The sequence below is a fragment of the Propithecus coquereli genome, unplaced genomic scaffold, assembly GCF_000956105.1.
Source record: "Propithecus coquereli isolate 6110/MARCELLA unplaced genomic scaffold, Pcoq_1.0 Scaffold261, whole genome shotgun sequence".
Classification (NCBI taxonomy): domain Eukaryota; kingdom Metazoa; phylum Chordata; class Mammalia; order Primates; family Indriidae; genus Propithecus; species Propithecus coquereli.
Genome location: NW_012148186.1, coordinates 2,781,086 through 2,804,455, shown reverse-complemented (window position 1 = coordinate 2,804,455; position 23,370 = coordinate 2,781,086). Strand labels below are relative to the sequence as shown.

The window sequence follows — 23,370 nt, the reverse complement described above, 5'->3', positions numbered from 1 at the left end:
TGTGCCTGTCAGACTGTGGCTTTCAGTTACGGTTTGGAAAGTAAGGTCACTGAGGCCAAGGACACAGGCCCTGCCCTCTATAGGGCTAGGTTCTGTTCAGGCTGGGCTGTATAAGGTGTTCTTTGTGTTGCGGATGCCTCCAGGGCCTGGGTGTTGAAGGTGGCCCCCCAGCACAGAGCTAGTCCCACACCACGGATGCCAATCAGCTGGCTGTGGGTCAAGGGTTGAAGGAGACCTCAGAGATCATGTTACTGCCCAGACCCTCACTCCCATCCTTCCCCTGGAAGCTTTAACTCAAACTTGCTAAAAAGGGCTTTCATAAACAACTCAAGTCTGAAAACTCTGGCAGCTCTCCCCGTCCCTCCAGCCCTGGGGGGCTTCAGGAGGGTCTGGGCTGCCTGCCAGCCCCAGGCTGTCCCCAGACTTCGGTGGGGGCTGGGGAGTCAGCACTGCTACCCTTTCCTTCCTGCTTGGTCTCCAGCCCAGAGTTTCCTCAGGCCCCGGCCTCCCTGGGCTCCCCACCCTGCTCTATCTTAACCCTTTCCTCCGAGGGAAGGAGTGGCTGAGGTCTCGGTTCTCCGGGGGATGCCTGGGAGGCAGTGAGGGGGGAGGGGAGAAAGCTCTGCTCCAAATCTCAAGAGAGGGTCCCTGAAACCAGTCCTCTGCTCCATCTTCTCCCCCTTCCTCCCACTAGGGAAAGGGGAACGTGGAAGGAAATTAACTTTGACCCCTGGATGCTGGCTCTGGGCCCAAAACTTGGGTGGAAGGCAGAGGTTTCCAGGACCCTCCCCGCCCCCTCCTCCCGCCCCATCTCCCCCTCCCTCCGTCTCCTACGCCCCTTTAAGCTACCCAGCAGACGGAGAAAGAGTTTATCCAGGAGGGGCTGGCGGAGCGGTGGCTGGGGAAGTCTGGGGGCGGAGGGAAGGGCGGCGGGAGCCCGACCGTCCCACCCCTAGCTACAACCCCTGGCTGGAAGAGCTTGTCGCGGGAGCCGCCGCCGAAAGGGACGGAGCTCGGGAGGGCGGGCGCCCGAGCCGTGTCGGGTGGGTCCGGAGCCTGGAGGAAGGGGGCCGTGGCGGGGGCGCGCCGCAGGGAGGAGGGGGCGTGGCTTGGGCTCCTTGGCTGGGGGCTGGAGCGCCTCCTGCGCTGGGACCCCGGTGACACTGTCGTCTTCTTCTTTCCAGGGCGGGCGGGGCAGCCATGCTCCTCTCTGGGGGCGACCCCCCGGCGCAGGAATGGTTCATGGTGCAGACAAAATCGAAGCCTCGGGTGCAGCGGCAGCGGCTGCAAGTGCAGCGCATCTTCAGGGTCAAGCTGAATGCCTTCCAGAGCCGCCCGGACACCCCCTACTTCTGGCTTCAGCTCGAGGGGCCCCGGGAGAACATGGGCAAAGCCAAGGTAAACAGCTTCTCCCCACCCCCACCCATCCCTTCCAGTCAGACCCATCCCGTCCCTGTCCCCGGGGAGAAGACGATAGCCAGAGGCCACCCCCCACCCCCCACCTGGATCCGGCAGTGGCAGGTACTGGGCCTTCCTCCTGCCTCTCAGGATCTGCAGGCTTGGCTCCTTCCCTGCCTCCTCTTTCCCTTTGGTTCCTTCTTTATTTTCTGCCCCACCTCTCTCTTGCTTGTCACCTCTGTCCCTCAAGTGCTCTGAGAAGCCTTCTGGGTGTGTGTCCACCCATGAGCCTTCCATGGCCAGGGCCCCAGCACCCGCAGCTCCACTTTTCTGTCTGGGGAGCAACTGAAGGCCTTGCGTTTCTGTGGCCTCTGCAACACACCTCTTTGTTCTCTACCAAGACTCTGGAAGGCCCAGGTCCTTCTGTCTCCTTTTAAGTCGCCTTAAATCCTGGCTGCCCCTTGGAGCCTCTGAGAGTTAGGACTGGAGGGGCCCTTAAAGAAGCTTCTAGAGTGATTTTGGCATTTTGCAGATGAGGCACTGGGGACCAGAGAGGGTAAGGGGCCCACCTGAGTGCTCAGGGTGAGGTAGGGATATGTGGTGGGGGGGGCGGGGGGGGTGGCAGTTGAACCAGAACCAGGGCTTTGGGCTTCCTGCTCCACACACTTGCTGAGGGTGGGGTGCAGCTGTCTGGAAGGCACCAGCTCTTTGAGATGAGTGGGGATCTGGGAGGACTGTGGGCTTTCAGATGAAAGCTGCTGTGTGGCGCTGGACACTGGACAGGCCAGGTCACAGCCTGCCTCTCTTGTGTTCTCCCTGGCTTCTCTCACAAGCTTCTCCTCCACTTGGGCCTCCCAGGTTCCCCGGTCCCCCAAGGTCTACCTCTTCCCTTGGATTCATTTATCTTATCTCTCCTGGTAGGAATGCCACAGCCTCCCTCTACCTTCCCCCCAGCATAGATGCCTTCCACAGCTGGGTCTATGCCTAAATTCCTAATTGATCAAGGCCAGGGGTGGAAGAAGCTCAGTACTTGGCCTGAGGCCCACAGACAGGCTTGAAGTTCCTCCCTCAGCCCCTCTGTTGAGCTGCTGTGTCAGCGGTTTTTCCAATTTTGACAGAGGTACTGGGGGAGGGAAGGGTGTCTGCCCAGAGAACAGATGTGTGGGAGCCCTGAGAGCAAGAAGATTCAGAAGCTGGGATAAGGTAGGTTAATAAGAGGAGCCTTTTGGGTTTTTAACCTTGCTGTTACTATGAAATACAGCAGCTCACCCTTTTATGGGACTAGCACTTTCTGCAATGCCCTGCTCCCCTGCTCCTTGCTTAAATCCCGGATTCCTGCTTCAGGTTCTTCAGGCCATGCATCCTCACATCCCAGGCTCCCATCCAGGCCCTCTTAATGAAACCGGTGGCTCCCCCAATTCCCACTCCAGTCCCCAAATTCCCTTCTGTCTTCCCCTTGGGTAAGGCACTGTTGAAAGTGGGAACCTAGTGTGAAGGGTTTCTGGGTACCTCCCTTCCTTACTGCAGCACAGAATGGGCAGAAAGAAGAGATTGTTGGTGATTTGGAGCAGGAGAACTGGGAAGTCAGGAAGAATAGGTTTTGTCCCAGGGGTTAGGGGATCTGGGTTTGACATACTGTCACCAAGTTACAGCCGGGATAGAGGGGTGTGGTGGAGAGAGTTTGAGATTGGAGTTTGTTACCTTCTAACTGAGTGAACTGGGTCAAATAATTTACCCACTCTGAGCCTCTTTCCTCATCTATAAAAGAGAGTATAGTAATACCCAATTCATGGAGGGGTTGTGAGAGTCAGCTAAATAATGCATGCTGAAATACTTTAGCAAAATGTGGAGAGCTATCAAGCATAGATGTCAGGTATTATTGTTAATACTAGCAGTATAACTTTGAGCAAGTTCTTTTCCCTCTCTGAGTCTCAGTCTCCCTGTTTATAAAGTGGAAGGCTTGGATCCAGTGCTCTCTAAGGTCCAACAGTCTGCAACATGAACATTTTCCAAGTGTAGGGATGTCTTGTGGTCTCCATACGGAGGTGGTGTGGCTGACCCCAGTCCCAGCTGCAGGGGCACAGAATCGTGCACTTTGATAATGGCCTACTGTACATAGGCCAACTGGCAGAGAGGACTCCAAGAGACTGGATGCTGCAGGATGAGGCAGGGCTGAGAGTGGGGGTGGCTTGTTTGGGTCCGAGGGGAGGAAGGGGTCAAGAAGGATACAAGATCCTCTGGAGAAGGGCCTGGGTGTGTTTCTACATTATATGTGGTTAATTTTCCAGGAACATCTCTGTAAAACTCAAGCACTTTTAAATTGTTTTGTTGTAGTGGGATTTAACAAAATATTGAAGACATTGCTGTAAATCACATTCCCAGGCAGCAAAACAAACACTGGAGAGGGCTGGCCTCTCTGACGTGAAACCAGTGAGTGGAGAAGAGGGTTTTAATAATGACCAGAAGAGCCCAGGGACAAGCCCTGCTTAGCTCTTCTGCCCTCCTTGGCAATGACATGAGGATGGGGTTGGCGGTAGAGAGGAGAGGTGATGTGTTTGACTTCTCTCCTTTTGGGGGATGATGGAGGGAGGTGATGGGAGCCCCAAAGGCAGTGGCAGTGGGAGAGGGTGACTTCTGGAGACTGGGTTCTGGAGCTCCAGGACAGGGCGTGGCTTGCCGACTTCTGGCTTGGCTGTCAGATGGAAGCCTGCCTGCCCCTGTCCCGGCCATGCACTAACTGTGAGCAGTACTGGGGGAGCTAGTTGTGGTCAGGGGAGTGCTGGAATCGGCTCCTATTGACACACTGTTAAAACTTCAGGAACTTTGTAAGCCAGCGGAGGAGTTACAGCCATGGCGTGGGTATTTACACCATAGATTGGCAAATGCTACAAATCAGGGCTGTCCCCCACTCCTGGCTGATGGTTAAGCATTTACTGGCACAGCTGATTGTGTTGTGGGCACCTAATCCTTCTTTTTCCTTAAACTTAAATTTTCTTTTATCAAAGTAATACACATTTAAAAAGTCCAATAATTTTTTGTTTGTTTTTTCTTTTTTTCCTGAAAACTCTAATATATATATATTTTTAAAAAGCTTAGAAGACAACATGGTGGTTCCCTACCCTGTCCCTCTTCAGTACCCTTCCCCATAAACAATATTTGCTCTGGTATTTACGCAGCTCCACATTTCTAAAAAAACATGTAGATACTGTTATCTTTTGATTAATCAATTTTAGATGTTATCTTTTTTACTTTCCGTTATTGTATGTGAGCATTTCGCTCCCTTACGGTGCTACTCCCCCTTTCTTCCCAAGATAGTTATATTTCAGTTTTCCGTTAAATCTATATTTAGTATTGCCTCATTATACCTACGTACATAGCATTCACATCTAAGCATTGAAGTGTACTACAATTTTGTTTCCTTTCTTACTTTTTGGTTTCATTGAGGTTAAGAACTCCTTGTTTTTCAATTTGCTTGTTTTTCTTTGTACCTGTTGCTAATTCTTACAACTTCTAATAGTTTCTCAGTAGTTGTCTACAAGGCCAATCTATCAGTTTAAGGTGTTCTTTTGATTCCAGATTTTTTCTTGGAGACATCCCTTCCTCTGTCTGGTCAGTTGCTTTCCAGGCTGGCACAGCTGTCATCCCAAGACTTCAGTTTGCTGTCATTCCTGGCATCCTTTGCCTTCTTCCTTGTTAAATACCTTGCTTCCTGGACTGCATGTCTTTCCCTTCCTTGAGTAGTTTCAAGTTAAAAAGACAAAACTACCCTTTGCAGTGGCAAAGGGTATGCTGTTGACCGGTTGACTGCTTTCAATGTGCTCGTCTCTGGGTCATACTCTACAGTCTGAACTAGTTGCCCTCTATGATAAGAGCAGACATCCTAAAACACTGCCTGGCTCATAGTCAATAGCGATTTGTTGAATGGATGAGTGAATTCTGAGGTTTTTCTTCACCATTATCCTGGAGATTGTTTTTGCCTCTTTCCTGTTTTGGATCTCCTTTCTCGGTTTGTATCCTTGATTTGTTGGAAAATTGCTCTCCAGTGGCTTCCTGAGAAAGGTTTTATAGGAGTAAAAATGTTGGGGTTGCATACCTGCACGTCCGTGTTGCATATCTGAAGGTTACTTGATTGATAGTTTCGCTGGTACCAAATTATAAATGGAAAATTATTTTCCTTCAGAAATGTGAAGGCATTGCTCCATTGATACCTTGCTTTTGAGAAGTCTGAAGCTATTCTGGTCCATGGTCCTTTGTATAAGATGTTTTTTTTTGTCTCTGGAAGTTTGTGGTTTTCCTAATGTTCTTAGTTCTGCCCGAGAGACCCTTTGCGTGGGTCTGCTTCCATCCGCTGTCAGGTGCTCTCGGTCTCAGTGGGCCCTTCCACCTGGACCCTCGTGTTATTCAGATCCAGGAAATTTAGGAGAACCATCTTGTCGCGATTTCCTCCCCTGTGCTTTCTCCCCTGGAACTCCTATTCAGATGGTGAGTTTTCTGGAAGGCCTCTACTTTTCTTATTTTTTCTCCTATTTTCAAACTATGACTTTTTGCTTTGCTTTCTGCAGATATTCTCAACTGTATTTTCCAACCTTTGTCTTGGGTCTTTCATTTCTGCCATCATATTTTTAATGTCTAAAAGTCACTTATGTTCTCTCTTTTAAAAAATAATATCCTATTCTTGTTCAGTGTGTACTATTAATATATTCTCTGTTGTCTATCTGAGGAGAATAATGATAGTAGACTTTTTGAAGTTTTCTTCTTGCTGCCTAGGTTTTCTTCTTTCAGGTTGCTTTTTCCCCCCTATATGGTTTGGTCTCTGTGTTTCACATTAGAAGTTCTCCTCATGTGCTTTACATGATGAAGAGTGAAAGACAAAAAGCTGATTGGGAGCTGAGGCTGTGGGCAAAGCTTGTTGATTTTCAGCTTGACTGTACAGAGATTTTGGGGTACTGTCTGTTAGGGAGCCCATGTCATCATCTTTGGGTCTTTGCTCGTGGGCCAGCCAGATTTTCTAGAATGTATTTCTCTGTTCTCCAGCCTGAAGGGTCAGGGTCTGGCTGCTAAATCTCTGAATGGGAAAAATGAGTTTCTCTGCATTGAGCTTTCATTGTATAGATCATTTGACCCTCCTCTCTTCCTCCACATTTTTGCTATAATACTCACGCTCTCAAGCGTCAACCTCTAATCCTAAGACCTTGTTGTTTTCCACTCCCTAGAGAATAAACCTCTAGAGGGAAGGAAGTACTTGCCCAGCCTGTGTGTGTGTGTGTGTGTGTGTGTGTGTGTGTGTGTGTGTGTGTGTTGGGGATGGTTGGGCCTTTGGATCTAACTGCTCCTCAAAGAACTTGGCCTTTTTTCATGTTCCCTTTCATGCCCAATCCCAGAGTTTCTTGGTGCTGTCATTTTCTGAGCCTTTCGAGTATTCTGTAGTGTAAATGGGGTGGTTTTGGAAAGTAAACAATGAACGATAACTGACTTGGGAGAAAGGAGAATCCTAAGTCAGGTGTTAAGTAATAAGACACCTTGATGAGTACAGAACAGTATTAAAATACTTGGGGTTAATGTGTTTATCTGACTTAAAAGTTGACAAAGGACCTATAGGACATTGGGCAGTATATTTTTATAAAACAGCGTTCTTTTTCTGTGCCTTTTACTATTCATCTGTGTCATTTATCCATCCAGCTGTTCCTGCCTCTTGTCTACTTTTTTTCCTCTTGTAAAAAAAGAGTCTGGGTGGGCCTCAGGCAGAAAAGTTGTTCCCAGGTATTTTCAGGGCTATAAATGCCTGTTGTTTCCTTATCTTCTCTCACTCCACGGTATAGACAGCATCATGGTTAAGGCCTCAGACTACAGTCAGAGTGCCTGAGTATCCAGCCTGTCTGTGTGATCTTGGACATGTGGCCTTGCTCAACTAAAATGGGGATAATAGTGATTTTTTTATAGGGCCGAGGGAGGAATAAATGAGATAATGTGTGTAAAGTCCCTGGCATGTAAGTTCTCAATAAATATTAATTCAGATGTATTCTTTTAAATATTCTCTCAGTTCCTATATATCTTTTAATTAAAATATTAGACAGTTGATGGAACAACTGCTTCATTAACTGAAAAGAAATATTCTAAGGTCTTTGCAGAAAGAGAAAGAAAACCAGCGATAATCTTCTTCCATAGCACATCTCTTTGTTTTTTTTTTTTAAGAGATGGGATCATGCTCTGTCACCCAGGCTGGAGTGCAGTGGTCTGATCATAGCTCACTGCAGCTGTGAACTCCTGGGCTTCTGGGCTCAAGTGATCCTCCTGCCACAGCTTTCCAAGTAGCCAGGACGATAGGCATGTGCCACTACACCTGGCTAATTTTTAAATTTTTTGTAGAGATGGGGTCTCGCTATGTTGACCAGGTTCATTTTGTATATGGTTTTCACATCATTGGAATGTCAGGTGCATATGGTGGGGAGTACTTGTTAAGGTCTGTGAGAGTTATCCCACACCTGGTCAGTCAGCCTTCCTGGGCAATGGGACCAGCTGAGGTTTGGGTGGGAGGGGTTAGCTTGGGATGTCCATCGGGTTTTGTGCTGGTTTTGGACTGACTGAAAGAAATTAGACCTGGGTGTATTTCAGGGCCTTTGGGGAAGAGATGCAGGTCTGTGGCCTGGGCCGGGTGGAAGAGGTGAGCATAGGCCCGAGCAGGGAGGGATGGCTGGGTACTGAGCAGAGACACTGGTGTGGTCTTCAGGGTGGCTGTCAGAGATCCAAAGTGGAGCTTTTTCTCGCTAATGGAACTGTCAGGGGAAAGCAGGAAGAGGGATGACTGTCAAGACATGGGATATGGAGGGACATGAGGGCGTATCAATCCATATGGGTTGGTTGATTAAGAGGGAGCACTCCTGGGGCTACGATGGTGGAACTCGGCCATAGAGTGGAGGAACCCCAATTTCTCCCATCCCAGCCACTGCCAAAGAATGTGTGTGTGTGCCCTGTGAACGTGAGGTCTTGGTCTGCCCAGAATGGCAGAGGCCTTCCTTCTGGTTAGCCATTGTGTGTATCTGCAGGGTTTCCCTGGACATTAGCCCCATGGCTTATCTCCTCCTTTGTCCCCTTGGGCACCAGAGTTACTATGCTCACAGGTACAGTTTGTGCTAGAGACCTTCTGGAGGGAGATTAAGCCAGAATCCCATGGGATTACCCTGTAGTGACTGTGCAGTCAGCCAGAGAAGGTTTCAGACCCAGACAGACATGAGTTGTTATCCTGGCCCAATCACCTGCTAGTCTGTGCCCTTGGGCAAGATGCACAGCCCCCTGAGCCTGCAAAATGGGAACAGGCAGCGCCAGGCATCATCCTAAGCACCTCCTGTGTCTTAACTCACTGAAGCCTCACGGTAGCCTAACGAGGCACAAACTGTTATCATTTCCATTTTACAGATGAGAAAGTGCAAGCACGGGGTGGGGGTAATAAATAACTTGGCCCAGGTCACATATGTTCCTGGCACATGGTGGGTACTCAGTAGTGTGCGACAACTTCCCTGTACCTGTTATATAATTCAGGAATGCCAGAGGAGGACTAGACTTCAGGATTATCTAGTTTAACCTGCTGTTTTATGGGTGAAGAGACTGAGGCCCTGAGAAGATACCTTTCCTACAATTAACCTAATTGACTGAGGTCAAGTTGGAGCTAGAACCAGGTCCCTGGACTCCAAGCCTGGCTTCTTTCCAAGTCCAGGGCCCAAGACTCTCTCCTATGGACACCTACTCTGACCTAGAGGTCTGATCTGCGCTCCCCTGCAGCAGAAGGAAGGCCCAGCCATGGTATCCGTGGGAGAGAGTCCTGGGCCCTTCCTGGAGATGGGGACCATCCAGAATAGGGGCCCAGAAAAGTCAAAAAGATTAACCAGCCTGGGAGCCACCACGTCCCTGATCCCAGCCCAGAGCACATGCCTCCTCTCTCCCAGGCCTCTCTCATTCTGTCAGTGTTCCCTGGAAAGAAATGGGTGTGTGAGGGGCAGGATTGGACAGAGCAGCTGGCCACGGGAGTCATTTGGCTCATGGTAGGCAGGGGGAGGACACACGCTTAGCGAGGGGCTGGCCTTCTAGATAGGGTGGGCAGAGCCAGTAGCAGGCCCGTAAAGGGCTGACTTCCTTGTGCTCTCCCCACTGTGCCCAGGAGTACCTGAAGGGCCTGTGCAACCCGGAGCTGTGGAAGGAGGTTCGCTACCCACCGATTCTGCACTGCGCCTTCCTTGGGGCCCAGGGCCTCTTCCTGGACTGCCTCTGCTGGAGCACCCTGGCCTACCTGGTGCCTGGCCCCCCTGGCTCCCTGATGGTGGGAGGGCTGACCGAGTCTTTTGTCATGACCCAGAACTGGCTGGAGGAGCTGGTGGGGCGTCTGCGTTGGGGCCCTGCCCCTCTGCTCACCCCCCGGGGAATCTGGGAGGCCGAGGTGACCCGGGCCTTTGGGGCCCTGGTCTGGATCCGTGGTGACCAGTATGCAGGGGACCTGCTGAAGCTGCCCCCAGCGGTCCAGGAGCTGCTGCTGAGCCTGGTGCGAGATGCTGCGGGCAAGGAGGACATCATCGAGTGGCTCAGCCGCTTTGGCATCTCCGACACCCACTCCGACCCGGAGGTCCTGATCTGCCCTCCCCTGCAGCAGAAGGAAGACCCAGCCGTGGTGACTGTGGGAGAGAGTCCTGGGCCCTTGCTGGAGGTGGGGACCCTCCAGAATGGGGGCCCAGAAAAGTCAAAGAGATTAACCAGCCTGGGAGCCACTGCATCCCTGATCCCAGCGCAGAGCACACAGCAGGAGGCCACAAACCAGCTGGTACGGTAAGTTCTTGAAAACCAGTCTAGCTTCCCTGATTGTATCCCTGCTCCCCCACCCCAAGGAAATAGTGGTAGTTTGGGACCAAAGTGGCCTCCCCATCTTTTCAACAACTTGGGCTTCCTCCAGGGTCGGTTCCAACAACCAAAATGGTACGGACAGTACTCAAGAGGACGGGCCAGTGCAAGCCACCAGCGGCCAGGACTCTGCGAACCACACACAAGCCTTGTTTCAGAAAAGGAAGGTCCCGAGGGTAGAAGATAAGCTCCCCGTCCAGCCTCCAGTGTCAGCCCTGGGTGTGTGCCCACCCTGGAAGGCTTGGACCCCTGGGCCAGCCTTTGGGCCCTTGTGGCCGGGGGCTATTGCCGCAACCTTTTGTAGGATCAATGAGCTGCATTCTCTGCACCTGGCCTGGCTGCTGTCCCAGGCGTGCTTTAGTTTCTCCTTCTGGCAGAGATCGCTGGCCCCCATTCAGCTGAAGCTGCCGGGGCAGACTCCTTTGCCCTTAAATCTGGAGTGGAAGCAGAAGGAGCTGACTCCGCTGCCCGGTGCGGGAAGCTCGGCTTGCGGACCGGTTAGGGGACTGGGAGGAGAGGTAGCACTGCAGAATTGCCCAAGGCCAGAGACCCCCTCAAAAGTCATGAGTTTATTGGTGGCCCCAGGGGGCTCGGGTGTAAAGGACAAAGGTAGCTCAGGACTTCCTCAGATAGGGCCACCCTTGATCTCTACATCACAACTACAAACCACAGGTGAGCCTGGGGATCAAGGTAGTATGCATTTGGACTGTAAGGATCTGAAGGAGAGACCCTCTCTAGCGCCGCCCACAGGGCAAGGGGCGCCCACAGCTCAAGGGAAGCCCATGACAACTCAGTCAGTACCTGAAGCTCAAACAGTGCCTGAAATGCTCAAAGTGCCCGTGGCTACAGCAGTGTCTAAAGCTGAGAACCCACGCCCAACTCAAGGGCTGCCTGCAGCTCCCAAAGTGCCTACAGCCCAGATGATGCCGGCAGTGCACACAGAGCCTGTGGCTCCCAAAGTGCCTTCGGCTCCAACAAAGCCAGCAGCTCACGTGGTGCCCACAGCTCAAAAAGCAGCTGTGGGTCAACTGGCATCAGCAGGTCAAGTGGTGCCCACAATTCCTAAAACTCCCACAGCTCAGAAGATGCCTGCAGCAAAAACATCACCTGCAAGTCCCAAGACACTCAAATCTCAAACTGGACCTGCAGCTAAAACAGGGTCTACGGCTCCCAAAGCACCTGCAGCTCCCAAAGCATCTGCAACCCCCAAAGCCTCCAGAGCTCCCCAAATGCCTGCAGCTCAGAAGGGGTCCATAGATGCAGGGGCAGCCTTGGAAATAGCCAAACTTCTAAGTGAGGTCCAGCTCTCATCAAGGGGTAGTGCGTCCTTACCGCAGGGTCAGGGGGAGGCTGGAGGAAGGCAGGGTCCCCAGCCCAGCAGCACCTTGGCCCTCAGCAGTAAACACAAGTCTCAGATGGAAGGGCTCCTGGGGGCTCCTTGGGAGGGGGCCCCGAGGCAGTCGCCTCGCCACCCACAGGCGAACAGCACAGTGACCAGCTTCCAGAGGTACCACGAGGCCTTGAATACACCCTTTGAGCTGAACCTGTCAGAGGAACCTGGGAACCAGGGGTTGCGGCGAGTGATCATTGACGGCAGCAGCGTGGCCATGGTGTGAGTAGCCACAGGCATGGGATGTTCTGGGGATGCTGGGGAGCTGGGCAGGGTATCCCTTCCTGACCTTCATGTGGGTGACTTGGGGAAAAGGTGGGAGGAAAGTGGCCCATGTTGAGTGGCTACTGCATGCCAGGTGGTGTGCATTGAACCCTCATGGCGGCCGTGTGAGGGTAGCTTTCTGTTCTCCCTCTTTGATAGATGCAGAAACAGGCCCAGAGGTGAGGAATCTTACCCAAGGTGCCTGAGCCAGCAAGGGGCCTAGCTGGCCTTTGGGTTCGGATCTGTCCACTGCCAAAGCCCATGATCTTCCCAGGCCAGCTTTTAAACTTTTAGCCCAAACGTCAAGGCTCAGCACAGATCCCCTCTGAAGCTTTCCCTGGCCGTGCTGGCTCTTAGAGATATCTCTCCTGCAGGGTACTTACTGCTATGTGGAGGTGTTAGCATAAATACATGCAAAACTGCTTACTTTGACACAAGGTAGTTATCTGTGCTGAGCACACTCCCAGCGCACAGTAGGTGGTCAGTGAATTTTTGTTTGCATTAATCTCTAAACTGAGCTGAGTGTAGGGGCTGTTTTCTTCCTCTTGCCCTCAATGCCCTACACATGTGTACACACACGCAGCGTCTGGCAGTGCCCTGCACCCAGCAGGTGCTCTCGTTGGTGTCTTGGCCCTGAAGTTTGCCCTGGCTTTGCCTGCTTGCTGCCCTAGGCTGGCTGGGGGTAGGGGGTGGGGTCAGGAAGAGCCATTCCTGTCTCACATCCCCACAGACACGGCCTCCAGCACTTCTTCTCCTGCCGAGGCATTGCCATGGCAGTGCAGTTTTTCTGGAACCGGGGACACCGAGAGGTCACTGTGTTTGTACCCACCTGGCAGCTGAAGAAGAACCGGAGGGTGAGAGGTGAGAACCGCTGCCTGCCCTGCCCCTCCAGGGTCACCAGGCTGTCTTCTCCCTGCCTTGTTGGCCTATCCCTCTGCCACCCCACCGTGGCCTTTTCCACTTAGCCCTTCCTCCGACCATCTCTGTCTTCTGCCTTTCACCCCCAGAGAGCCACTTTCTGACAAAGCTACACTCACTCAAGATGCTTTCGATCACTCCCTCCCAGCTCGAGAATGGCAAGAAGATCACCACCTACGATTACAGGTGTGCAGGCTGCAGGCCTTCCCTCTGCAGGGCACCGCGGGTTGGGCCCGGTGGGTGTGTCAGGTGGAGTCCTGCCTCATCTTCTCTGGGGAAATGGGGGCCAATGTGTCTGGGAGATCATATCAGCAAGTGTGGGATGGGACACGGGCCCTCTGTAGGCAAAGGGAAGGACACCCCTGAGGAGAGGGCTCAAGGTTGGCTCTATTGAAGCCCCAGGGTCATTCCTGATTTGGGGACTCTGGAGCTTCATTTCCCTAGTTAACAGGCTTCCTTCCCCCACGGCCTGTTGGCTGACAGCCACTGCTTTGGATTGACTCCTAGTGCTTTCAGTGAATGTCAGAGGTACCCCAGGCTTTTGGGTGCCAGTTTGGGTTGAAGTTCATGTCTCCAGGAACTGCTTAAGTCTTTTCCTCCTGCTAAGCTCCAGCACTGGGGGAGGTGTGTGTGTGGCTGTGTGTCGAGGGAGCCCTGGGCAGGGCTCTGGAAATGGAGAGGCCTGCTGCACCGAAACCCCGAGTGCCTGCCTGTTTGTAAGTCCTCAGCACTCGCTCCCCAGAAGGGCTGCAGGACCAGTGTGCACAGGGGAGCCTGTGACTCTGCCTTTTAGGGCAGGGAAGGCCCTGTCATAGTCACTGGTCCTGGGCTGGAGTTGATGCCTGGCAGACAGAGGTCTTAGCTTCACTTAGGCACCTCCATGCCAGGCAGGGAGAAGTTCTATTTTTCCCACTTTCCCCAAGACCTGGCACCCACCCAGCCTTCAGGCCTGGGAAGGGCTGGGCAGGGCAGCTCAGGCATCCCTCCTTGTAGAGCTAGTCCCCTGGGTAAAGTCTTTAAATGCCTCTAAATTCAGGCCTGGGTTTGAAGGAAAATGGCTTTCCTGCAGAAGTCCCCTCTGCTGGGCATTTGAGGAATAGCATGCTTGGAGTAGCTGGATACAAACCTTCCAGGATCGTGAGAAGTAGGTAGCCTTTGCTTTCTTTTCTGGTCATAGCCCTCTTTAGAGGAGGGGTGACCCTTGGAAAAATGAATTTGTTTATGCAGGTGTGTGTTTTGTATGTGTTAGCATATATATATATATGTGTGTCTTGGCATGTATATGAATGTTGTGCATTGGTGAAGAATTACAATGGAGTATTTGTGTGTATGCTGTGTGGCAGGCGCTGAGCTAGACACGTAAATGCATTATCTCATTCAGTTTAATCCTCAAAGCAATATGGGGTAGGTATTTTATCTCTGATTTGCAAGATGGAAAAACTGAGGCAGTAGATAGTGTGAATGTGGACGAGTATGTGGGTTTCTGTCTCTGTGCATGTGTGTGTGCCTATGTGTGTAATAGGGGTGTGTGTTTGTATGTACAGTAGGCGGTGTGTGCATCCAAGTTCACCCTCCCAGGGGGCTATCGGTGATGGCTGCACAGAGGAGGGGATGGGCCCTGGGGTCCTGGCTCCCTGACTAGGGAGGGCAGTGTTTTTGTCTGATACACTTCAATGCGAAGCTGCAAGTTCATTTTCCCAGAGGACCCAGGAAGTGAGGGGGCTGGTTACTGGTCGTTAGTGACTGCCCCTCTCCCTGCAGGTTCATGGTAAAGCTGGCGGAGGAGACAGATGGCATCATCGTGACCAATGAGCAGATTCACATCCTGATGAACAATTCCAAGAAACTGCTGGTCAAAGATCGGTAAGGCAGCTCCCCAGAGTCTTGAGCCATTCTTTCCCCTTGCATGTTGGGCAGCCCTGGCAGGGGAGAGACTGGGGTAGAGAAAGGGGCCTCGGGGCAGTGCCCACCAGCACCTGCCGGGGATGTGGGGCTCAGCCCCTGTGAGACACCAGGCGGCCACGGGGCACGGGTGGGTCCAGGGCTCGTGTGCAACCATGCCTCTTCTCTCCTGGGTCCAGCCTGCTGCCGTTCACCTTTGCGGGGAATCTCTTCATGGTGCCAGATGACCCCCTGGGCCGTGACGGCCCCACCTTAGATGAGTTTCTAAAGAAGCCAAACAGGTAATAATTGGTCAGGCCTCCCACACCCTCCTGGGACTGACCAGAAACTTCCCCTTAGTGTTGGCCAGTATTTATCTAGTGCTTAATAATGAACAGAAATGATCTGGCTTTTTATACTTCTCTATGCTCCTACCACGTTTATACATCCATTAAGCACTTATAGTAGTTTAACATTTTACACACATGCTTTGGTACTATATGTATCCTTCCACAACTGGGATTTGGGCTCAATGTCTTACTAGTTTTTTCAGATGAATGTTATGCTAATTCACATAGCTCACTTTAATGGCCATGTAGCGTTCCGTTACATGAGGACCCCGCAGATGTATCTGTCCTCTTGTTGAGGGCCATTTGGCTATTTCCATTTCATGCTGTTGGTGCCAGAGCTGCAGTGAACAGCTCACTCTTGTTTCTTTGTGTCCAAGGCGAGTTGTGTCCAGAGTCTACACCAAGTAGGATTTTTTCCATGTTTATTGTCTCATTTGAACCTCACAACTTGAGTTAGACCTAAATGACCACTATCCTCATTTTATAGTTGAGGAATCTGAGATGCAAGTGACTATTCCAAGGTCACGTTTCTGGTGCCCCAGAACTGGTTTGCCGTGACTCAGATCCTTTGGCCCCCGCCACCTCTGAGCTACCTCGCTGCCCACCCTCCAGTTCCCTGTGCCCAGCAGGGCACCTTGGCCAGGACCTTCGGGGCACGGCACTGTTTCCTGGGCCAGGTCCCCCAGTCTCATCTCACCAATTTGGAAAAAAGTGATGTGGACAAGGTTCGTCTGCTGTGTCTTCCCAAGTCCCTTGTCGGGCTTGTTGACCTCCCTCTGGATTGTTCATCCTGCAGTCAGGATGGAAGTCACTAGTCATCTCTTATAAACTGTGGGCCTAAGACTGGCTTAAGTGTCACTTGGTCAGTGAGATTCGATTCGATGAGCCTCTTGTGCATAGGTGACTCTCTGTACTTATGAGCTGGCACATGCAGGATGTGGGGAAGCCTTTGTGGCCTAGCCTAGCTAAGCCTGTGCCTTGCAGCAGGTGGGCACTTGGCCTGGTCTCAGGACACTTAGGAATGGGTGAGGCTCTGTGGGGTTTCCACAGATGCAGCTTTCCCTGGAACGACCTGTCGGGGTGGGGCTTTCCCCTCCCTCTTCCATCTGATCTGGTGTAGGTTGGACATCGACATTGGCAACTTCCTGAAGGTGTGGAAGACCCTTCCTCTCAGCTCAGCCAGCGCCTCCAAGTTGAGTGATGATGCTGACCCTGAGCCCTTGGAGAGCCCGCTCAAGATGGAAGAAGTCAGGGAGAAGGAGGAGAGGCAGGACGAGGAGCAGAGAGAGGGGCAGGGGATGCAGAAGCTGGCCGAGGAGGACGACCTTGACTCTTCCCTGGCATCGGTGTTCGGAGTAGAGTGCCCTTCCCTTTCGGAGGAAATCCTCCAGTGCCTCAGCCTCCACGACCCCGCCGATGCGGCCCTAGACATCGATCTTCTGCCAGTGGTGGCTTCTCCCCACCTAGGCATCCCCTGGGACGGGAAGGCTCCCTGTCCACAGGTTCTTGCCCACCTGGCCCAGCTAACCGTCCCCAGCAACTTCACTGCACTCTCCTTCTTTGTGGGGTTCATGGACTCCCACCGGGAGGTCATCCCCGACTATGAAGCCCTTGTGGGCCCCCTGCACAGCCTCCTCAAGCAGAAGCCAGACTGGCAGTGGGGCTGGGAGCATGAGAAGGCCTTCCTGGCCCTGAAGCGGGCTCTGGTGTCTGCCCTCTGCCTGACGGCCCCCAACCCACAGCTGCCCTTCTGCCTGCAGGTGACAGTGAGCCAGGTGGCCCTCACGGCCATCCTCCACCAGGAGCACTCAGGGCGGAGGCACCCCATAGCCTATACCTCAAAGCCCCTCCTCCCTGATGAGGAGAGCGAGGGTCCCCAGTCCGGGGGAGACAGCCCCTATGCTGTGGCCTGGGCCCTCAAGCATTTTTCCCGCTGTATTGGAGACACCCCGGTGGTCCTGGACCTTTCCTATGCCTCCCGAACCACTGTGGATCCAGAGGCACGGGAGGGCCGCAGGGTTTCCAAAGCTTGGTTGATCCGATGGTCCCTCTTGGTACAGGACAAGGGCAAGAGGGCCCTGGAGTTGACCCTTCTCCAGGGGCTGCTGAGGGAAAACCGACTGCTGATGCCTGCTTCTTCGATGCCTCGTTTCTTCCAGGTTCTGCCCCCTTTTTCTGACCTGTCCACTTTCATCTGTATCCACATGTCAGGCTATTGCTTCTACCGCGAGGATGAGTGGTGTGCCGGCTTTGGTCTCTATGTCCTGTCTCCCAGCAGCCCCCCTGTCTCTCTTTCCTTCTCCTGCTCCCCTTACACACCAACCTACGCCCACCTGGCAGCTGTGGCCTGTGGCCTGGAGCGCTTTGGCCAGTCCCAGCTCCCAGTGGTTTTCCTCACCCACTGCAACTGGATCTTCAGCCTCCTCTGGGAGCTCCTGCCCCTCTGGAGGGCTCGGGGATTCCTGTCCTCCGATGGGGCCCCACTGCCTCACCCAAGCCTGCTCTCCTACATCATAACCCTCACCTCGGGCCTCTCATCCCCCCCATTCATCTACCGGACCTCTTACCGGGGCTCTCTGTTTGCTGTGACAGTGGACACCCTGGCCAAGCAGGGTGCCCAGGGGGGTGGGCAGTGGTGGAGTTTGCCAAAGGATGTGCCAGTCCCTCTAGTGACTTCCCATACCATGGGCAGGAGGCCCAACTTGCTGGCATTGCAGCTGAGTGACAGCACCCTGGCTGATATCATTGCCAAGCTGCATACTGGGAAGAAACTGCCCAGCTCCTCGCCCTTCAGTTCTGCCTTTAACTCACTCAGCCTCGACAAGGAGAGTGGCCTGCTTATGTTCAAGGGAGATAACACGCCCATGGTCTGGGTGGTCCCGAGGCAGCTCCGGAGAGACCTGATTTTCTCTGTCCATGACATCCCCTTGGGGGCCCACCAGAGGCCTGAGGAGACCTACAAGAAGTTGCGGTTGCTGGGGTGGTGGCCTGGGATGCAGGAGCACGTGAAATATTACTGCAGGAGCTGCTTGTTCTGCATCCCCCGAAATCTCATAGGCAGCGAGTTGAAGGTTATTGAGTCCCCGTGGCCCCTCAGGTCGACTGCCCCTTGGTCGAGCCTGCAGATTGAGGTGGTGGGGCCGGTCACTGTAAGCGAGGAGGGCCACAAGCACGTGCTTATTGTGGCCGACCCCAACACCAGGTGGGTGGAGGCGTTCCCACTGAAGCCCTACACGCACAAGGCAGTGGCCCAGGTGCTGCTTCAGCATGTGTTTGCAAGGTGGGGTGTTCCCATGAGGCTGGAGGCAGCCCAGGGCCCCCAATTTGCCCGGCATGTCCTGGTGAGTTGTGGGCTGGCCCTGGGAGCCCAGGTGACCTCCCTGAGTAAAAATCTCCAGTTCTCCTGCCTGACGAGCTCAGACGCCTACTGGGAATTCAAGAGGGCCCTGAAGGAGTTCATCTTCCTGCATGGCAAAAAGTGGGCCACCTCCCTGCCCTTGCTGCACCTGGCCTTCAGGGCCTCCTCCACAGAGGCCACGCCGTTCCGGGTCCTAACTGGGGGTGAGGTGAGGCTGGCCGAGCCCCTGTGGTGGGAGATCAGCAGCGCAAACATTGAAGGGCTCAAGATGGACATCTTCCTGCTGCAGCTGGTTAGGGAGCTGCTGGAGCTTCACTGGAGGGTGGCCGACAAGGCGGATGAAAAGACTGAGAACAGGTGTTTCAAGCGGGAGAGCCAGGAGAAGGAGTGGAACGTGGGTGACCAGGTCCTCTTGCTGTCCCTCCCCAGGAATGGCAGCAGTGCCAAATGGGTGGGTCCCTTCTATATCGGGGACCGGCTGAGCTTGTCTCTGTATAGGGTGTGGGGTTTCCCAACTCCAGAGAAGCTGGGGTGCATCTATCCCAGCAGTCTGATGAAGGCCTTTGCCAAGAGTGGCACACCCCTGTCCTTCAAGGTCTTGGAGCAGTGAACGGGAGCAGTGGGGGAGTGCCACCCCAGGGGTCCTGGGTTTCTGCTGCTAGGCCTCCCCCTGCCCTGCAGTGCTCTCACCCCTTGGGGGCCCTCAGTCGTGCCTTTTGTAGAGAAGCTGCTTCGTAAAGCTTTGCTGAATTGCCTTGAAGTAGGGACCAGTGTCCCTATGGAAACATCCCCAGTTTGGGGTATTTGAAGAATGTGCCAAAGGCTGTTGGATACGCCCTGGCAGTTCTACACTGGGGAATAGGAAGTCCCCCTACTAAGGTAGGCCAGGCTCAGTGTCTTTTCCCCAAGTATCCTTTTCTCCCTCCACGCACACGCAGGTGTGCAATGGTGTGTGCACCCTCCCCTCCCCCGACTTAGTGTCTTAACCATGAGACAGTGTGGCTCCGGACCTCAGAATTAGAACCACAGTCCTCTCCCAAACAGAAACCTCGAATGTGGGCCCCTTCCCCCAAACTGTTCGTCTGGGGACCCTTTGCCCTTAGAGTTGTCACAGCTGACACAAGCTCATGCGTGCCTGGGGGAGGCAACTCTCTCCTCAGTCTCACGGTCAACTTTCTTAAGCCAGCCAGGCACAGCCTGCCCAGCTGTCAAGGGAGGGCTGGCCATCCTCCTGGGCCCTGAGGGCGGTGGCTTGGAGTGGGAGGATGGCCAGCCACGAGCCATCCACTCGTCAGCATGGGGGGCAGGGGGCAGCAAGGGGAAAACGAGTTGCCTACCTCATTTGACTCCAGCCAATGGAGACAACTCCTACCCCCTGTTTTGATGGTGTTGACCTCACAGGAATCAAGGATCTTGATGCCAAGTGTGGCATCTCTACCTGAAGAGCTACTTCTACTGGACCAAAGGGGCCTGGCCTCTGTTTTGGGGGGGGTGTCTGCAATGAGAGCCTGGCACAGGGTGAGGTGCCAGCACGGCTCTGCCTCCCAACCCCCATCCCAAAGCCCACAGCCCTCTGCCCCTTCCACCTCCACTGCACCCCAGACCCTGGGCCCTACAGAGTGTGTGATTGCTTTGTCTGCATCAACCCCCCACCCCCACCCCAGTCCTCTGGACCTGCCTTCTGTGAGAGCAAAGCCCAGGATCCCTCACTGCCATTCTCTGCCACAAGAGTGAGTTTCTCGTAGGTGTATGTGCTTGCACTCACCCCTCTGAATTGCTGCTGCTGCCGCTATGGGACACACAGGCTCAGGTAAGGGCAGGCCCGCTGGCTAGGCTGCTACGTAGTTTCATTTCTCCAGAAGCTGGGCCAGTCTCCTGGCCTAGCTTAGGTTGCCAGAACACTTGGCCTTGCAGAGTGCTAGAGCCAAAGGAGAACTTGCCATCAAGTCCAACTTGCTTGTTTTACAGCAGAGGAAAGAGGCCCACAGAGGGAAAGTGACTTGCCCAAAGTCACACAGCTAGTTGGTGGCTGATCTGGGACCAGGAATAAGTTTCCTGACTCCCAGTTCACCAAGAAAAGCGTCTGGCAACAGGCTCAAGCTAGAGAATCCTTTGAAAGCCTGTATGCCCATTCCTTCCAATTCCCTGTTTCTCAAATCTTATAGACAACTTCCTGGATGTTGCCCTTAAACCATTTCCAGCTGTTACCCCTGTCTAGGAAAGAATGATTGGGTGAAGCTGAGACGATGAAAGGTGAGCTGTGGAGTTTGTAGCAGCTATTCTTTCCTCCTCCCCGGCCCTTCTCTTCCTCTTCCTGCTCCCCCTGTAATGGTATGTGCAACCTCCCCCTCCCTCCCTGGTGCCGTATGCGTTCCTCCTGTTCACTACATTTATGATCTTATACCCTCCTTTTAAGGGAATTTTTTTTCATTTGATTTGTCAATAAACGAATCAAACTGGAGCCAAAGTCCAGTTCTTTTTCAACCTTCAGGCTTAATTATGAGAGTGAGGAGGGTGGGGGCAGTTGTGGGGTATGGCTGCATTTGTTTCCCAGAGGGACTCACAGGTTTTAAGGTCGGGATATACCTTTTCAAGATCATCTGGCCCAAGCTCTTCTTGTACAGACGAGCAGACCAGGGTGCAGAGAGTGATATGCTTAAGGCCCCACAGCTGGTTCGTGGCAGAGCTGGAAGGACAGCCCTGGCTCTGGGCTTCCAAGCTGGTGCCCTTTCCAGTTCATGTCTTGGAAGTGGGCAGAGTGGGGTGGGCATGAAAATGAATGATGCCTGGCTCTAGGGAATGGCGTTAGTGCTGACCCAGCTTAGCTCTATTGGAAACACGACAGACCTAGGTTTGGACACTGACTCCATAGTTGCTACCTATGCAGCCTGTTTCCTGAGGCCTCAGTTTCCCCATCTGTAAAATGCAGGGCAATAATTCCTAAGGTATGGGATGGTTTGAGGATTATGTGAAACAATCTGTGTGAAAAGGCTGGCGTGGTGCCGGGGTGGAGTAGGCGTTATTACGTGCTAGCTAACATTACTCTTCTTCCTGCCTCGGGACGCTTGCTGTTACCCCTCCCACAGGCTCAGAGGCCCTAACCCTGGCCAAGCTTCCTGACTTCATGCCTCTGCTTTTTGCAGCCTCTCTCACCTGCCCAGACTCTGCTCAGCATTGGCAGGGGGCATGGGGTGGCAGAAGGGAAATGTCCTTTCTGAGAACTTTCCAGCTCATGTGTACACCATCGTTCATTATTTATAGAGCACCTACTATGTGCCAGACTCTGTCTAGGTGTGGGATGGCTAACAGGTGATGTGAGTGACATGGTCTCTACCCCTTTGGATCCCACAGTCAGGTAAGGGAGACAGACAGTTCAGCAAACAGGTACAGTATAGGGCGGTAAGGGCCTAGAAGCCCATGATGCAGGGGCCTGGGTCTCATTCACATGTCACTTGAGAGATCTTCTCTGAGCCCCTTCACCAAAAGTAATATATATGCTCTTAGTACAGGTTAGCGAGTGAAAGTTTCAGAACTCTAAAGTGGAAGGCTGATTGGAAAGGTGGCTTGGCAAAATCCTTTTATTTTCTATTCTAGATTACTTTAAGCAACAATCAGATGTTACCCACACTGGCTTCTGAGCCCTCTGCTGGTAAGATTTTCCTTCTTTGCTGTTGAGCAATCTACAAAGTCTGAGCAGAGATTTGAGATTCCTTCTATTTTTGGAGGGGTTTGTCCACAGTCCTGCACCAGGGTCACTGTAGACTACCAGTTACTGCTTCTCTTGTTTACACGCACCACAATTTTTCCTTCTCATTTGTGGCACTGGCAGGTGGCTTCCCCAGGTCTCTAACAGAGAAATTACAAAGCAGCCAGTATACAGACATTCCCGTGACATAATGCAAACATAATGCAAAGATAGAGAACATCCCCCACTCTATCCCGTTCCTACGTGAAAACTTACATAAACTATCTGGTGAGGCTGGGACCACCTAAGCCTTGCCATACAGTGCTCTCCTAGCGATGGTTCTCTAAGTCTGTGTTCATGAATAAAACTGAACACACCTAGAAGACAGAAACATTGTAACACGTAAATGGCTACAATAAAACAAAACAAACATCCTACTTGCTTTTTAAAGATTGCCCAAGAATGCTTGGAACATGCACAAGTTTTAACTGGTTTATTAATTCACATGGTGTCAGTAATTTACATATATTGAGCACTTGCTCAATGTGCCGGGCACTGTTCTAAGTGCTTTCCAATCCCGTGGGGTAGATATAATTAATATCCTCATTTTGTAGATGAAGAAAATGAGTCATGGAGCGGTGAAGTAACTCACTGAAGGTCCTATGCAGCCACTGAGAGCTGGATTTGAATGCTGATTCCTGGGCCCACCGTCTTGACCACCACACTCACTGCCTCTCATGCAAATATATTCAGTTTGTTGTTAGAATTAGTATTCCCCCCAATCTATGGCCTCTCTTTTATTAATGCATTATATAGTGTCAGTTCAGATTTCTCCATTTTAGTTTGTTCAGATTAAGATGATTCACAAACTAAAACTGATTTACCTCCTTTGGGTCCAAGAACCATTCTCTTGGTCCTGGTAAGTTTTGGCTCAAATGCCATACATACTCTCTTTTCCCAAGGAGTGCCATTTTCCCTCAGCCAGTAAGTGGTGCTATTTCTTAGGTCTCCACATCCTTGCGTTAATAGACGGTGAAAGATGAAGCAGTGGAGAGCACAGGGCCTGGATTGCGAAGGACCTCACAAACCGTGTTTAAAATATGCATTTCATTCTGATGGTCATTGGGAGCCCGCGAGGGCTTCAGCTGTGAAGTTCATCTAGATAGGTCACTAAGGCAACCCCAGTGTTGAGAATGCATTGAGTGGGGGAAAAACTGGTGGCCAAGGGGTCAGTTGCGAGGCT

General features: G+C 52.6%; 1 protein-coding gene across 1 annotated transcript; it reads left to right on the top strand.

Moving 5' to 3' along the window:
* Nucleotides 1–749: 749 nt before the first annotated feature.
* NYNRIN (NYN domain and retroviral integrase containing) lies at nt 750–20,905 on the top strand. The gene is made up of 9 exons (XM_012647301.1): nt 750–1,043; nt 1,185–1,398; nt 9,551–10,209; nt 10,334–11,893; nt 12,666–12,796; nt 12,943–13,039; nt 14,615–14,716; nt 14,935–15,036; nt 16,205–20,905. Exons 2-9 carry the CDS (start codon nt 1,201–1,203, stop codon nt 19,050–19,052), a joined length of 5,697 nt encoding a protein of 1,898 aa, XP_012502755.1. The 5' UTR covers nt 750–1,043; nt 1,185–1,200; the 3' UTR covers nt 19,053–20,905.
* Nucleotides 20,906–23,370: the final 2,465 nt, after the last annotated feature.